General features: G+C 35.5%; 1 protein-coding gene across 2 annotated transcripts in view; it reads right to left on the bottom strand.

Annotated features, from left to right (window-relative positions):
• Positions 1 to 202: 202 nt before the first annotated feature.
• Positions 203 to 18,228, bottom strand: part of LOC150107326 (KH domain-containing, RNA-binding, signal transduction-associated protein 2-like) — a 163,282-nt gene continuing 145,256 nt past the window's right edge. The window contains exons 3-8 of one of the 2 annotated variants that reach the window (XM_090391190.1): positions 15,216 to 15,332; positions 13,852 to 13,998; positions 13,187 to 13,624; positions 8,811 to 8,875; positions 4,072 to 4,172; positions 203 to 1,900 (exon numbers count right to left, since the gene is read on the bottom strand). In XM_090391190.1, the coding sequence (XP_090247316.1) occupies positions 1,731 to 1,900; positions 4,072 to 4,172; positions 8,811 to 8,875; positions 13,187 to 13,624; positions 13,852 to 13,998; positions 15,216 to 15,332 (1,038 nt within the window). In that variant the 3' untranslated portion in view covers positions 203 to 1,730. The remainder of the gene's footprint in view (positions 1,901 to 4,071; positions 4,173 to 8,810; positions 8,876 to 13,186; positions 13,625 to 13,851; positions 13,999 to 15,215; positions 15,333 to 18,228) is intronic. The other variant, XM_090391191.1, reaches the window with a different exon arrangement.

The raw sequence follows: 18,228 nt of genomic DNA, 5'->3' as shown, positions 1-18,228 counted from the left end.
ACAACTCATTGACTATCGTTCTTGCTTTCGTGGTGTGTCGATCTGTTCCTCTAGTAATGCAATCCCCAGTCCATTATTGATTTTTGGTAGTGCATGTAAGGTTGATGTGTGTGCGTGTTATCTACGTATATATCTGCTCTCAGTAAAGCTTTGGAAGAGCCTTGGAATAAGGAAAGTGTATTGAGTGAATAATTGTTAGTTTTCTCTTTACATTACAGGAGACAAGAATGGATACAAATACAGCAAAAATCAATAATCATAGTAGGAATGTAAATTAATCTGAACGCACTCTAAAGTGTTTAATACACCCCGATCATGTTTTTTTAAATAAATAAATGAATAAGTTTTGCGTACCTTTCGTCAACTGGTTCTTTAAGATTTTTTAAATAAAAACAACCGGCGCCAAATTTTTTATTTAAAAAATGCCCATTCTGACACACTATCTCGTAATTTAGCTATTCGAAAGAGAAGTAAAATAATTATTTGTAAATATTCTCAATTATGGCTACTACTCCTACAAGAAGTAACTTAGTTTGTTCTTGACAAAAGAACATGCCATTTAAAATCCTATATCACTAGTGAAATAGGAGTTATTTATATTTGGTGATTCTATGGCGTCAATGTGGGATTTTCTACTAGAATGTTATCTAGTTACTCTAACGCACTAAAAACAACAGGAAAATTAATATAAATAATAAAAGAACTGTAGTTGACTTTTTTCAAAAAGATTAACAGTGGACTTGCACTGGACTCCACCTAACGATGCACTATTTTCTGGCAACAGTCACATGATATTAAAAACAGTTGTGCTAAAGAATGTGTTATTAAATGGACGGAAGTCAGATGACCGAAATGCAATCCGACTTCCGGTGACTACTGATCAACCTCATAGATTTGTCGTTCATAAATGTTACGTTCCTTTTCCGACTGTGAATAATAGATTCGAATTCCACTTACAGCTTGAAGCATTTTTTGCTACGAGTCGCTTGGTAGATTAAAAGCAACTCGTGGAAAAGGTGAATCAAGTTTCTAATGTAAATATCAGTTTTATGTCAGGTGGCTTTTTATCACTCTTTATTAAATACGCGAAAAATAATCATAGCGCAACTTGCAGACTACTCACTCAATGTTGGGTGGAAAGATTCATATACCAATGACCTAGGATTTAAGTGAACAGAGTGTATATTATTACATAAAACAAATGAACATCATAATGATTCCGAGTTATTGCATTTACGAATGGGAGGGGGTTTTATAACAACTCCCGTGAGAATAAGAGGAATGCATCTCTCGTAATAACTTCGTGTGTCAGATGACACAGCACCAATCAACTAAAGGTCGTAATTAACACCACTCTAAATAATATAAAAAAAACACAGCTTCAAAATTTTCTGTAAGTGAACTAGGAATGCCTTTTCTGTAATGTGCAGGATACTCAACTAATTCGGGAGAAACATACACAAGCAGTTGGTGTACGTCACTCAAACTATATGCACATTTTTTGAAAAGTGCCACCTACATATTAAACTAGGACAAGGGAACAAACGAACGAACAAACAAACATAAAACAACTCGAAAACACAGTAACACTAGCCACAACTAGGAATTACTTTGTGTAAGCTTCGGCGCTGCTGCTGGTATGGTCCGGGCTTCTTAGCAGTAGGTGGCGACGACTGTGCCACCTGGTGGTACCGCAAACGTTTCAAGGCAGGAAGCGAATGTGGCGGATGTTAGTGACACGAAGAAACTGTTGGCGGTGGTGGGGGCGGAGGCGGTGGAGGAGGTGGTAGGGATGTTGGTCCGTAAGGATGGTCTCTGTAGATTGCTCGAGCAATTGTTCGGGAAGGATTGGTTGCTTTCAGACGGTGGTGAAGATTTCCTGTTAACGGCTGCCAGCCATCTGAAAATATACGACAGAAAGGTTAAGGAAAAGTTTTTAAATATATGCCCTTTTTTTTCTCTCTCTCTCACACACACACACACACACACACACACACATTCTTATGACTGCACACTATCATAGCTTATATTATTACCATCTTAACTGTTCTTTTTAAGTTATTTAAAAGGCAAATAAAACCAAGATGCATCCCAGTTTGTATTAGGAAATTATCTTTATCTGATGTTTTGTCACATTTAATACGGGACTTCTTAACTGCGTGCTTGCGCATTTAAAGTATAGTCTTCGAAATATCTTAAACTGAAATCCTCTTTGGAGCAGTCGTTTGTGACAAGGCCTTTGGATCGAAAAGAAATGAATCCGATAATTCGCACAGTTCCCCAAGGCTAATTCGTTAAATTCCTGTATTACACATAAATGCAACTTATCCAAACGACAATTTGAACATACTCTAACAAAAATACCCAATTTCCTTTTTTAGTTATTTTCATTTCTTAAATGAATATAGTTTTACTGAAATAAAGAGCCAAAAGGCTTCATTTCAGCGATGTGAAATTATTTAAATTAAGGGGATATTAAATCCCACATTATTTCAAAGCCGAATAAGAAACTCTAAGAGAGGAATCAAGAGTTTCATGCCGAATATAGTAAACTAAAAGAGATCAGAGTTTACTCCACCTTTGCAACGAGTTGCCTCAGTTTGTACTACCAGGTGTTGGCTTACGCTTGGATCCGCCAAACTTTTATATTTTACTATATTCGGCATGAAACTCTTTGATTCCTATCTTAGAGTTTCTTATTCGGCTTTGAAATAATGTGGGATTCAATATCTCCTTAATTTAAAGAATATGGTTTTAATTATGCCAGGTATAAAATCTGGCATAATTAAATTGATAAATTTCTTTATTAAGTCAAAATTTCGCAGGGAAACTGAAAACTTGGAAGATACATGTTTCCGACATCGCTGTAAAGGTTGACGAAGTTTAATTAGACATGAATATATTGGGGATCGTATTTAATGAAAAACATAACACCTTTAAAATACCATTAAGTCAAGAGTATCTGCATGCGCTCTTCAGATCTTTCCAAACCCTGTGTTAGAATACGAGTAAAATCTTATGTTAACCGTGTGTTCTCCTGTCGATTTTCAGCATAATAATAAACTTATGAATTCCATATGAGATTGGCTGATTCGCCTTAAATGAAACGCTCTATAGTGTGTGAAAATTCTCTTGCTGGAGACAGCATTCGACTTCAAGTCTTTCTAATCCCTAAGGGGAAATGTCACAATGTCATCACAATCCTCTATTGTCCCTTTTGATAGTGGAATGAAACTAATATTAAGCTACCCTTCTCTCAAACTGCAGTATGCGAAGAATGAAAGGGAAGACTTTTTTCACCTTATTAACACTTTTAAGATAAACTTAAGTCATCTTGCAACTAAGAATCGATTAAATGCTGAAAGTCAAAATATTTTTGATCAAACAGTTCGCTATATAAAAAAGGTACCGTTAATTTCCCAGAAACTCGCAATAAAATCAAGATGATTTTGATCAATAGTATTAAATGTTGATAAAAGTGAAATTTATTCTTCGAATCAACTGGATTTAATTGGAATATGTAGAATTAATTTCAACTATAATGATTATCCCAATCGAAGTTAGTGAACCCAATTAGGAAAGCGAGTATGTTTACTGCAGTCGCTCAGCAACACGATCGTTTGGTAAGGTTAGAAAAGTTAATTATTTAGTACAGTAAGGATTAAGAGGTTCGGAGAGAGAAACTTGTGTTTCTAATGTAAGTTTTTGTTACACTTCTAATTTCCGGTGGCTCCCAAAGGTGTCCTTTCTTAGTTCGTTAATTAAGACGAGTCTTAATTAAATGCCAAGTGTTTCATGCAAAAATGCTATTTATTTATACCGTTAATGACAACTGGTGTGACGGGGGATCTCAGATGACTGCTAAAAATGGAAGTTTTTTTTATTTATTATTAAGCACATTTTTAGTAACCGTTTAATGAGTTATCTTCCCATATCTAAATTAACACATTACTTTATGAATTTATCTTAAGCGTTTTAATTTTAAACTGCATTTCAAAAAAGACTGAGAGCTAACTTATGAATAGAAATGCGCCTTGAATAATAAATTAGCATTTTTTTAAAGGATCTTACCGCTGTATTCCGTTTCACAGTATCCATTATTTTCCAGGAATTCATCTGCAACTAAAGGTGACGGGTGACAAGGATCTCCATACTCGATGACATCGACATTACTGAAAAAGAAATGAACTTTAATGTCATCTGCATAGCCAGAGTGATAATCATAAAATTAAATACTAGAACAAAATAAAATCTCGTGAACTTGTTTACAGCTTATTACAGAGCACAGCTGATTAAAATGTTTTTCGCTTTTAATTAAAACGACCCTTTATGTTGGCAGTGAGCAACACATCCGCATTCAGCAACTCCTTTGAACTGCGTGGTACATTTAGCGAGGAAGGTAACTAAATTTGTCTTATGAAAAGTAAAACTCTGTTCTGTTTGAGTGAACATCATGCTGCTTAATGATCTTTCTTGAAGTCAGAATGCGTATGCCAGGTAACTACTCTTAGCAGAAAGTTCCCAGTTAACACTAAATAATCCGTTAATGTTAATTGAAAGCTGCAGTTTTCCCGACATCTATTTAAATTGTAATACGGCGCCTGAACTTTTCATGCCAAGATTCACTCTCCGTCTATCGTGCGGTCTACTTAATCTCCCCCCCCCCCCACCTCGCCTCAATGCCCACTAAATTCGTGTACAGTAATCCCAGCATCATCTATTGTTCTAGCTGGGAAAAACACAACCGTATGCCAGTTGCATATGTAGAGTTTTCCTAAAGTGAATAACAGCTCAACCAAAAATTCTTTGGATTTTCTTGTATTATCCAACAGTGTTATACACACGCACACACATTTCTTGGAACTAAACGTAGTCAGGACTCTAATCTGCACAGAAAGTACTATTGTTGGTTATCTTTCTACGTGTACGCAGAAAATTCCATATATGGAATATTTTAGAGGATTTTAAGTAAAACCTAACACGAGATGAGTTCTACCCCCCCCCCCATCTGATAGATTATCTTGTGTTTATTAAATTTCACATTAATCCCTTTCTTCCGCAGTCATTACATTTAGTTTTCTTTCATATTTTCTATTAATATTTTAATGGAAATGCAAAAATATCTCAAGGGGTGTTCGGCTATGTAATCACCTATTCTCTTGATAAATACTACATTGATGTTAACTTTTATTAGCTGACTTCTGTCCACACAAGGTTAGAAGAACCTACGATTAGTAGCATCGTGGGCAGGCTAAAGATTTTCTTTATTTGTTTGTATATTTTTAAATACAAAAAAAAAAAGTCCGGAAACTCTGATCTAGAGACCAATTAAGGAAATTTTTCAATCCACTTCAGCAAGTGGTCTCACGCAGAACAATGAAGTTCATCTTCCACCTAAAGACAATCACAGATATCCATGTCCACGGCAGGATTCGCGAACTTGCGCCCTGTTGGTGGAAGAACAGATGCGTTAACCACTCAGCCAAACTAATCGACTGTAATATTAAGAATCTTTGTCCAAAACGATTCATATAGTGCTAGTTGCGCATTAATTATTTTGCTATCCTCTGTAATAATTTTCATTAAATAATAATGGATTGGTTCTTAACAATTTATTACTATCTTAATATTAGCTGTTTGAAATTCACGTGAATCAACCATAACATTTAATAATTAACAAAATGCTAATTATTTATACTAATCATCTTTAATTACTATATTTGCACAAAATGAAAAGAAAATTATCAAAAGTAACATTATTTCTAATAACATATTGAGTACATCAGTTATTTACTGCAATCTATTCCGCACTCAATGATCGCGTAGTTTACGCTTAAAACTATTTCAATAGCTAGTGGTAAATATATGAAATGGTCATGGATGCTAACTGAAAAAAATAAACGCATATTATGCGAATTAACTTTTGTCTCCGTCAGCTTCTTATTACGCCTTCTAGTAAGGTCTGACTCAGCCAACATTTTTTTTTACTATAACGCTCCCAACAACGCTAAAATTATTAACCTGCACTATTTTTAGTACTTTTTGTGAGCTTAGGGTTAGATGATACTCCGTAATTCTGCCCTACGCTAGTCTAAATACATTCAGAAACATCTGTAACTTGAACCTATAGTCTGATAGTTAGGGAGAAAGCCAACTAACTCTTTAACTGGCCAGTTAGAATGACCATCGAATTTTTGGGCTTGGTTCGAATGACCGATCCAGATAGGTCATCCCAACCAAGTTAGACTTTCGAGTTATAAGATATCGCAGCATTTTTCTCCTACAAATTAACCTTCTTTTAATTAAAATATCCTTTAGATTTGGATATTTTTAATAATTTCTTAACGTAAATTTCTTTTTAACCAAAATGCCCAAATTCTTATATCCGGTTTTTAAAGAGGATTGCTGTTCATTTTGCATCCATTTAATCCATCATCTTACCATATCTTATACTCACACATTCCCAAATCAAATTAAAGTTTTAATCTCACTTTCTTGCCTAAATCTTTCAAATTTTAAATTCATCCTCGAGAGATGCTCACCCTCAGACAGTTTCACATCAGTAAAGAGGTTCTTCTGGTAACCAATTGGTTAGCAGCAGCTTCACCTTTCATTCATTTCCTTATCCATCTCACTAAATGTTCATTTTCCAATTGACTCACTTCAATGAGCAAGTTTATAAGCTAAAATCTAAATAAATGAAAACATAACCAATGCCACAACTCATCTCTCTTGGTCTCTTCATACAAATTTAACAGTTTTATTAGAATTGGTCGGCTCTTAACGAAACTATACTGTGTATATGCTGTGATATATATATATATATATATATATATATATATATCACATTTTTCGATATATATTTACGCGGCGCGCGCATACAATACAAAGATCAATTGCTTCATCTAGGAATCCGCCAGTGAATCTCATCTTTTTCTACTCTGGAAAGCTGAAGGTAGTAGATAGTGTATAAAACATAAAAAAATCCACATAATCAATGATGGGAAGTTGTGTAACGTCAACAAAATTCAGGGACTAATCGCAACTTCTTTATCCCCTTAGTTATAAGATATTGCAAGAAACATTAAAATAAATCAAAGTCAAAAATAACCAGAAAGAAAGCATTTATCACATATTTCAATAGCCACTTAATGATATCTAAATTGTTTAAAAATGGGAGATCCATTTAGAAGGGAAAATGTTCAACGTATTGTCACTTTGCGAGCGGCGTAATGGGCACTTTTGCTCAAGAGAAATCTTCAATTACCACTCGTATTGTTTTTGAAGTGATTTGCCTCTCAACATTCATCAGCCAGCTGCCAGAATCTACTATAATCTAAGCGAGACAATCTGTTATATAATAAATACAATGTGAAGCAATAACGCTGATTTTTATTGCATTTCTCAGCACTATCTGTGAGATGGCGCTTCGTTATTAGACGTAAACCAAACGATTTGGTGCAAGTCGAAATTAAATTGTTTCACAATTTACTACATAATAGAAATAACTGGCAAACGTCATAAAGAAAATAAAAACGGAAATAATTTCTATGGAATGAACAGATTTTGGTAATAAAAATACGTTTAATACTCTGAGCGAATTAACCTGGATTATCATGAAGGTTATTTTCTTGATCATAAATTAGTAAATATTTTTTGGTTTACCGATCAAGTGTTGATCAATTTTATTAACTGAACCAACTAGTTTCGCCACACTTATCTGTTGGCATCTTCAGGGCACTTACATATAGGTTTAAACAATCTCACAATTATGCGTAACTGCAAACTGACAAGAATAACTGTAAAACACTGACTAGAATAATTACAAATAAAATAGCATCGAACGTGAGTGAAACACGTATCGCATGTACAAGATCAACTAGCTGTTGCTGAGGAACTTTCTGTAGTTTGTATTAAAGTTCATTTCTTCCGTTTTTAAGGTTTTGATTAGGGTTTTCCATATCTCTGGGAGGATTAGGCCTTGATTTCTATTAAGGTTGACAGTAGAACGGGCGACTATGGCTGCCTCTTTATCGCAAATTTTTCCTACACCTAAAATTTGGTTTAGATATGTGGACGATATCTTCATCATATGGAACAATAACAAAGATGACATATATGATTTTCTCAAAAAGATCAATGCCTTCCATCATTCTATTAAATTTACTCTGGAACTTGAAAGAGAAAAACAACTACCGTTTTTAGACATCTTAATCAAAAAACAAATTGACGGCAGTATAAATCTATCGGTGTACAGAAAACCGACCAATACAGGTCGCTACCTACATTTCAACTCCTCCCACCACATCTCACATAAACTCAGCATTGTACACATGTTAAAGAAAAGAGCGATTCGCATCACAACGGACAACAAGACCCTTCAAGATGAGTTAAAATTTATTTCCAATAATTGTACTTGAACGGATATCCAAGAAGACTAGTCAATAAAATCATTTTCTTTGAACCACCACAAAGAGAACAAGAAGATATTCAATATAAAAAAACGATGAAATAATGTCCTATTATATCTTGTATTTCATTTTATTGATTAGATTTGTCCATGCCTTAAGTAGTATGCCGTTTAACAAAATAAATTAACGTATGACATAATATTTGCAATGTAAATGAATAAATTTTCAGCCGAATGAACCACCAAGGACATTTCACAGATAGATACATGCCACTAATTGCAGATCAAATTAGTGTACTTATAATATCACTTGATAAATGTTGTGAGAACGTAACTGATGCACACGTCATTGATTACTGGAAATTATCTGCAGAGGCAGTGAGCTAGAGTGCACACTCACCTTACTGGATAGTCATCCTCATACAGGTGATTATATTGCTCCTCTGAGTATCCGTCATCATATAACTATCAAAGATATTAAATTATCGTTAGTAATTTATATACATTATCTCTTAAAATAATTGCAAAAGATATCGGCAATGCTATATCAAGTAACAGCCTGACAAAGAATAAATGAGCTTTAATTAAAATAAGTATTATGGTATTTTATCCTTATATTAATTTTATACAATATTTAAACTGTTTCTCGTGAACATATTTTTAATCCAAAATTGAATTTAAGTAAAGCACCATTTCCATTTTCGCAACAAAAGCGCGTGGTTGAAAAGGTTGATCAATACATTGGCTTGCAAGTGTCCACCAAAACAGTCACATACTTTTCTTTGGAGTCAAAAGTATTTGTCCTTCAACGCAATATTTAAAAACGAATAATAAATTCTCAAAACAATTAGCTTATTCGGGAAAAATGGGATACAAATGCACATTGTATCGGTAGCAGGGATGAGGTACGCACCAAGCCCAGCATATATGCTTCCAGAACAAGAAATTTGAATCCTACTCTACTATCAATCTATCCATCTTCAGATCTTAAATAGATCTCAGTAATCCAACACTCCACGTTGAGATTGGTAAAACTTAAATATACAGTTAAAGATTTATCTTCGTATTCTGATCGCCCAAGTAGTGTAAACCATTGCATGAATTATAAAAACTACTTATTAGGGAGTAACACGAAAGTGAAAATGGTTAGAAAACGGATATCTAGCAGGGATATCCGTCTTCTAATCATTGAAGCAAGCCTCAATCTGGGAAACAAGAAATTCAGTCTTGAATCATTCGTTAGAGATCAGATGAAAACTGAAAAGAGTAAACGATTATCAACAGGGAACATGAATAGGCTGTTGAGGCTTGCAGGAACTAGTCGAAGAATCCATAATTACTGACGACTACACACTAGACAACGAAAGTGAGTAGGTCATTCAGTAGGATTGAAACAGGACAATGAATGGATGTTGACTATCAGCTGCTCGTATGATTTTCAAGCTTGAGGGAAGTGAAGGAATGATAGAAGTCAATTCAGTATACCAACGAAAATACCTACAGAAAAGGACTGCAGCGAGCATGCGTGTGTGCCGGAGAGAAGGAAGAAGCTGTCCTCTTCTGAATAGCACAAGTCTTTAGATGCATCACTGAATCTACTTTCACCACTCCAAACCTTTTAGGGTAGGAGGATTTGGGATTTATATAGAACTAGTAGCTGTACAAGTCACGTGTTTTCACTTGTAATACTACTTTGAGCACAGCTGGAAAGGAACACGAAGCTCAGAGTGATTGTCCGAAGGGCATTCTGGAGAAAATTAAACTTGAATCTCCAATCGCTACCGGATACTTGAAGAGCTAATTAACAAAAGAGTTTGGAAATAATAACTGATAATCCTCTTCGTTTTGTGAGTAGGTGGACAGTATGAAGTAGTTAACTGCCAATACTAACGCAATACATTGTATTTCATATCAAGTAGAATTGGAGTTTTTTCCCCCTATGTCTATCAGAAATCAAGACACTCCATACTAAGATTAAGTCAAAACTGTTAAGTCTTGGAAGAAATTCTGTGGTAGTTCGGTATGATTTTATTTTTTATTGGACTGTATTTACATAATACACCACTAATTTTTACATAATTTTAAAATTGAAATTGTTATGGAATTATGAAAATCATAGTACACCATATTTATTTTAAAATGTATTGCTTATATAGATCAGTTTTATTATTAATATTTTAAGTTTTAAACTTTGTGACGTGCCTGTTCATTTTCTTTTTTTCCAAAAAAAAGTTCTAACGCTGGTCTACCTGCAGAAAGATGTGTTTGGATGAATTTAAAATTAAAATTGGGATTTCCTTAAAAAATTAAGATGGACTAATGTATGTCTTTTTCCTCCACAGTATTTTATGGCTTTTGTGCAACGAGACAAGAAAACCATGCTAAAATTATGATCTCTCACAAGCTTTATCTCATAAGCTATGATATTGGAATTGAGAATCCTTATAGGAACACGTAAGCTTTTAAGGGGGGGAGGGGGAATGAAAGTAGGATAGTTTCCATTACTTCAACATGTTTTACAGGTAACCAGAAGTTAGATAAGAGAGTTAATGAACGTATTAAAATAAATGCCTACATTTCTTGCAAAGAAAATCCCTTTGGGATTAACTAGTTGTTTGTTGGAAGTAAATTATTGGAAGTTTTATAATTAGTCGACCAGATTATCTTTTCTTCTTTAATTATTACATGGAACTGAAGCACGTTACAAACAGGAAAGAGAAAAATACAAGTAATTCTTTTGATACTGCTTTCGAGATTAGCAAAGACAAGGAAACTAATTTCGCTGGAAACGATATAATCCACCGGATCTCCAGTGAGCAAAACTCGCTAATTGTCATCTGTTTTAAACATTAGCATTTCTTCTTTCATTTCGAGATGAAACAAAAGTAATAAAATAAAAAAGGTTATAAGGAAAACCGCAAGCTATTCTGTCAGCGTCTAATTCCACTCATAAGGAAGAAGTTTTTTTTTTTAATTTCCGGGATTAATAGAAAAATCCTAAGCAAATGTGTAACTATCATAGAAGCTGAGTTTTCACTGTTCACTTCGATTTAAAAAAAAAGTCCTGTTTGAAATATTCTACAGATGTTCTGAACTCACGCAAAAGCTCAATATTTATTCATGTCATCTACAGTTTTTTACAAACAATTTAATAAAACAGTAGTAATATTAAAAACCCAAAGTTTTTCTTTTGTGTTGCAAATAAAATATTTAATGATTCTAAAAAAAACGATTTTAAACTGAAATACACCCAAATTATTTCTCTATCCATTTCCTATAAATTATTAAATGAATCATTCCTATATAGTTTATGGTCTTGGGGGGTATATAATCTTGGGGGGTAATGGATGGCAATGCTGTAGCCAATGAAGCTACAACTGTGGCTCGGCTATTGCTGTTACCCTCCTGCCATGATCAGAGCTTTAATAGCTCAATAACCCCTTATCCCTACACTGTCCTCTACAGATAACGGGGAAGATGAAAAGCATTCTTGCTTCGCCCCTTTAAGTCAGTCCTTATAAGCACCCCCATCATAGTTTATGCATGCAAAAAAGCAAACTCTGCAATTGTGCAACTCTATTCTCTCCTCAGTCGAAGAAGTCAAGTCAGCATTGAAAACAAACTACGGATCCACAAAGCAATTATCAGACCATCGTTAACTTACGGATCGCCGGCCTGGGGTCACACTCCCCCCACCAACATCAAAAAGCTACAAGTTATTCAAAACAAGTGCCTCCGTATGATTTTCAAAACGCTCCGTGGTTTGTCAGAAATGCTCTCTTACACCGTGATGCCGATATTCCAGATATTCCCACGTTCCTCCATAACAGTGCTGCTGCTTATTTTGCCAAAGCAGCTGTTCATCTCACTCAACTCATTCAAGAGTTGATTGGGATGAACTATGACGAACACGATAGGTGGAAACATAAGCGCCCGAAAGCAGCTCTGCTTACCAGTTCAGGTGCCTCCGTACAGCCCTAAATAGGGTGAGCCAGGTGCTCGCTAACCTTTAATATAAGTCTATTTCATATCGATGAAGGGATCGGAATCCATGGGATTGATATCCATCAAGCCACATCAGTTATCAGTCCCTATTAAATTAAACGACTTGGATGACAAGTTTTGATTTCTGTGTCTTTTCTTAATAGTCTGTTTATTTAGTATTTGTTCACTTCACTTTTGTCTTTAAACCAGCCATCATAGTTACTACGTCATAAATTTATGAGTCTGGTGATACATTACAATTTACTATCTGAAAACGAGATGAAATGCGAACAACCAGTTTCGATTTTATTCTGATTTGCTCCACACAACAAATTCTCGATTTAATCAGCGATTTAAATAAAATAACTTTCAGTGTATTCCTGACAAAAGGACATAATATGAAAAGAGGCCACTGGAAGAGTGTTCTCCAAGTTTTGGTAAAATAAATAATGGGACTATTTGAACTTATCGGCAGAGAGTTGATTTTGGGATCTAATATCCTCACTAAAATACGTTTGGTTGCAAATAATCACAAATCAATCTTGTGAAGAATAAGAGTATACATTAGGATAATAAGGGGGTTAAACTCGTTTCACTTTTTTTCACTCTGAAAATAAAGCGATTTTTTTATATTTACAAAAAAAATAATTCCGTTACATTAATTCCACATTTTTCAATAATTACAGAAATCGAAGTGTGATCTAGAAAATAAGACTTTAAAGAGCAAAAATGACCTCACAACGAACAAAATGAACAGAAAGAAGAAAAGGGATTGATAAAATATTCACTCACTAGATCTTCCCCGTCTGAGAGCATGAAACTCCTCGTGTCGCTGGGGGCTATCAGACCACCAATCGACATCTTCCTGTAGGCTATCCTAGATGCAGAGTTACGTGCAGAGTAGCACGCGTGAGGCAACCTGGACATGGCAATTCTATTCGACGGTATGTGCGAATTACGAAGTGTTGCCCTCGTTACCAGAGGGGGAGGGAAGTGAGGGTTTCTCAACGCCATGGACCTCGTTATTTTATGAGAAATTCTGGAGACAGGTGCCATAGCAGAGGAGATGCTGCTGCTCGGAGAGGCGACTGGAGAGGTTAACGTGGAAGTGACAGCACTGCTTTGCGGTTGAGGTGCACCGGCGCTGTTCCCGACTACAGCTTTCTTCCTTTCTCCGTTTAGAATGGCCAGTTCCCGCAGCTGGTGCTGTCGGATGTCATCATAGTAATCCTGGAAATACGAAACCATTTTGTCAGTTCTGAGTGTCACTAAGCGATGTCAAATTGAATGTCACATGTTTATGCACGACCTTTGCGATGTTAACGAATGTTTGTTCACAATAAAAAGACAGAGATCGAAATTATTCTATAGTTACCGTGTTCTAAATAATATTGGATTATTATGTTCGCATTCATGTTTTAAGAAATGTCAAAGAATAAAAACAGGTCGCTACTTACTGGAACTAAAAACCTTTTCACTTCTGCTAAGGCGTGTGCCATTCGAGAATAAGCTTCGGCAGGTGGCGCAAATGTCGTTATTTCTACATGGAGATCTTCGCAAAGGTGAGCGTGTTTGGGATCTGTTTGATGACGTAATTCTTCTTCCTGTTAAAGTAAGGTTTTGGAATTGACATGAGCATCATCTTTTCCAGAAAAACTAATTTTGTTGGTCACAATCTGTGAAAAACCGGAGATTTTACTTCATTGTACTGTTAGTTCTCGTCAGTGTTTAATTATACATTTTGTTAATCAAAATTCTTTTGTCAGAAGCAAAAATTTGCTAATGATAAAAAATTTTTTTTTATCGTTATACTCTTCCACATGTGGAAACTGAACCTTGATTTGCACTTTAAATGGCATGTTTAAGTCTTTATAGAAAGGTAGTGAACAGCTGTTAGAATCGCATGCGTTGGGCCCTTTCTTAGGAATAGACGAAGCTGAAATTCTTTTCCGAGATGCTGTTTCCGTCTGAACTACGGCTCTTGTAAACAATGCCCCGCTGCATAATCGGTATTGCAGGTCGTAAGGTGCTAGTATAATGGATAATTACCACTCCTCATTGATGTAAGTACAATAATATAAAAAAGAAAAATGTGTTTTCTTATAAATTATACTAGAAAGGGTAATTAATATTTCATCCATTTGACTATTAAATAAATGATATTTGAAATGAAATGTTGACTAGAAGATAATCGGTAGCATATCTAGAAATACAAAAGGAATTTTATTTAAGGAATGTGGCTTTGTGAATTTAAATAGACAATTTTGATCACATCTGCGTATCGAACTACGCTGTCGTTATTCATAGTTCGCTTGGTTCAAATAGCATTGCCGCTGAATGAACTATGAGACCAGCGTAATATGTCTGTTGAGTGCGTGTGCTATATGACACTTTCATCTATGAAGATTTTATTCGCGTGCCAGATAGGATCCGAACCCAGGTTTCACTTCTCCAGCAGCAAATGTCATCATCTCATCGCTTCTGCATTGAGGGGCTCGATATTCATGCAAAAAAAAAAAAAGAAAGAAAATCCACTGTTATATACTGTACATGCATCCATGGTGTGCTATAGGCATCCATTACTTGTCTAAATTGCTATTAGTTATTAAATGAAATTTCTTTAATGTTAAAGTAAAACCTTAAGATGTAGAATACTCTGTAGCGAAACAAAAGTATTAACTTAATACATTGAAATTCATTTATTGATGGACAGATAACAAAATGTTTATTTTTAATTTCAGAAAATGATTGGACAATACCGGATCTAAGAAGGCACAGTACAGAATGCAGTTCTTCATAATTTATTTCAATTATCCTTTACCTTTTCTTTATCTCTCATGGATCCACGGCCTAATATTGCCATTTTGGTGTTGGTGATTTCTTGTAGCCTTTTCAGCGAGTTTCCTTTGGGTCCTAAGAGTTTGCCAACAAAGTTGAACTGCAATTAAGAATAAAGAAATGCATTATTAGTCTACTGACGCAATGAAATGTACTCTTTTTTAAGAGTACAGAATTTGTATAGAATGAGTACTAAATGATTAATAAGCTTATTCTGTTTTACAAGTCATCATTTTTATTTGTTTATGTAACATTGAGAATCCCCGGTAATACCCAAACCTTATAAATAGGATCTTAAGATATAACACATTTATAGCTGTTTGTAAACGGTATAAATAATTTTCAACATTTCTGTTTGTAAAGAAGTTAATTCGAAAACTTGAGGAAACCCGTCACCTCCCTTCTTTGACAGGATAACTAGAAAGAAATCTGGACGCATTGTTCAATTATCTTTTGCAGTCTGTTATAATTACTAACCCTCAAATGAAACACCAAAATCAGTTTTGATAAGTTTTTAAAAACTAAAAGTTTAATTTTTAACAATCAGAATATCAAACACTGGAAAGAACGAAGCAGGCATCTAATGTTTGCGACTTACTCAGACGTACAGAACAGATATTTGATGGATTTCTTCCAGTCTCTTTAAAAATCATTATTCCATGACTACGTGGGTTTCTAAAATCGCTTAACACTGAATATAATAATCGGCGGTACTTACAGGCTTTTACGGCCCATGACTTGTCCATATTAGCTTTCTTAACTGTAATTCTAGGATAACGTGGTTAATCTTATGGCTAAATATTTTTTGTGTGATTACATTGCGTGTGTTCGCTTAGCCAGTTCCCTAGTTGTGGAATGAAAAACCCGAGTTACCACCTCCTTATTGACACTAGCTAGCCCACCTTCAGTTGCAAAGTCGAAATTTCCTGCTAAAGATTGTTTGGGTCATAAACAGGATTCTATACCAACCAACAAAGGACGTCGTCGAAACGATCCGAAACTAAACGATTTTCAAGCCGAATTGTGCTTATTGTTTCAAACGAAATCAGCTGATTTTTTTGGGTGGGGGGAAGACACCCAACAACTTTTATCAATAATTGCAATATAATCGCAAAATCTGCGTGGAAGTTCCCCAAGTAAAAGCATTGAATCAATAACTTCTCTATGGGGAGCAAAAACAGCCTTCAAGTAAGCGGCTACTCAAGAAGAGGGATTAAGATTATGCCACTGAACGTCATTCAACTCGGAACAAACCCGCTCCCTCCTGCAAGCGTGCCAATTAAAATGCCATCGGTACTTAACAGTGACAAACCGATGGCTACAGCGGGGACAGACTCGAGTGTTTGCTCACACCACGTTTCTACCACATTCGCGCCTTTACTCGCAGATCTGTGTCAAGTTTCGGCAGCTGAGCCTAACACCTTCCGTCTTCTGACGTGTCAGACAGTACACGAACTTTAATTAAAGACAGATCTTAGAGGACAATGTTGACTTTTGCGCCTAGAGTCGGAGATGACTGTTTCATCTGCCTGTCTAGAATAATATTAATCCGACATTGGCTTACGAGGGATGTGCGCTTGGGAGCTAATGCTAGTCGTAGGTGCCTTTCACGCGCCATTTCCCGAGAGTTGAGAATGCAATATGAGCTAACCAATGAATTTATAAATGCGCACTTCGGTTTACATATTTTAATCAATTTACCGAATTTAAATGGAAATGGACGTTAGTTGTAGAGCTACAAAGATCTCTTTCTGGTTTTACTAATGGCTTAAAAGTTCCGACTTATGTAGGCTACTAGATATTGTCCATAAATATCTAAAAACAGCTTCAGATAATTTGTGAACGAGACCTAGATTCAAACAATAGTGTCATAAAAACAGAAATAGTTACTGATCACTCCAGACGGTATCCATGGCGACAGAGCTTGAGTGCCAACAATGCAATAATGTATGAATGAATGCAATCGGTTTTATGAAGAACACAGGTCGTTTCATCACTTTTATTGAAACCAATATAGTGTGAATTCATATCACTGTATCAACAGCCCTTAACTTAAAAGGTACTCTGCCGTCACAGCGCTGTACGAGTGGATGTTTTCCTTTCCAACAAAAACTAAGTCGGATTTTATTTACAGTTCCAGCTGTATAGATCGGAAAGAGTGAGTGGGGACAGATGACAGCAATTAAATTTCATTGCTCTGTCCAAGGAGAGATTCTTGACACTTCTAGCGGTGAGATACGTGCTTGAAAAATGACTTCTGGACAAAACAGAAAAGCGTCGTTTCGCTTTCACGAATATTGACTGAAAGGTTTTTTGCGGATAAATTCTTAGTTTCCGTGATTGATGTTCGAATTAAATAATTCGTTCTTTTTTTCATCGCTACGTGAACGTAGCAATATATCGTTATTGTCATAACTTTCGGTGACAGATAAATGGGCTACCATATTAATTTAAGCCCGCTTTAATAATACAGAAGACTGCATTAATTTTTATCCTACGTAACTGCCATTTCGAAAAAATAGATTAATACTGTGCTCCAGGGTGTCCTCTCTGATGCTAGTTTGGTGATACTTTTGTATGTTTTCCAACATTTCTACAGTTGTACTAAGCGAGTGCAGTGTCAGTCCCTTTTATATTCTGCATTCGATTCGGTATCTGTTACCGCCTCGTGTTCTTCCACCATTGCAACCCGATCTGTTTGAGCTGCAGAGAGCCTTTAAGAGATTTTCCTTATCGATCGAAGTTACTCCTTTTTTCCGTCTTTCTCCTGTTGTCTTGTGAAACTCTAGGTTAGTAGGGGGCGCTATTTAAAATGATTTAACTTCCTTGCGTGTATCCCGTCGATACAAATGAGAATCGACGTCAGATGGGGAACTGACATTAACATTTTCTGCTGATCTTTAGAGATGTAAATGTTAAAAGCAATAAAGCGCTGAAAATATAGTTGGGGAAGCGACCTGCCAAGGCAAAAAATGGTCCTATTAAAGAAACTAATA

Source organism: Typopeltis vanoorti, chromosome 4, assembly GCF_054136105.1.
Source record: "Typopeltis vanoorti isolate ZY-2024b chromosome 4, IOZ_Tvanoo_1.0, whole genome shotgun sequence".
NCBI lineage: Eukaryota > Metazoa > Arthropoda > Arachnida > Uropygi > Thelyphonidae > Typopeltis > Typopeltis vanoorti.
This window is presented reverse-complemented; position numbering and strand designations above follow the sequence as displayed.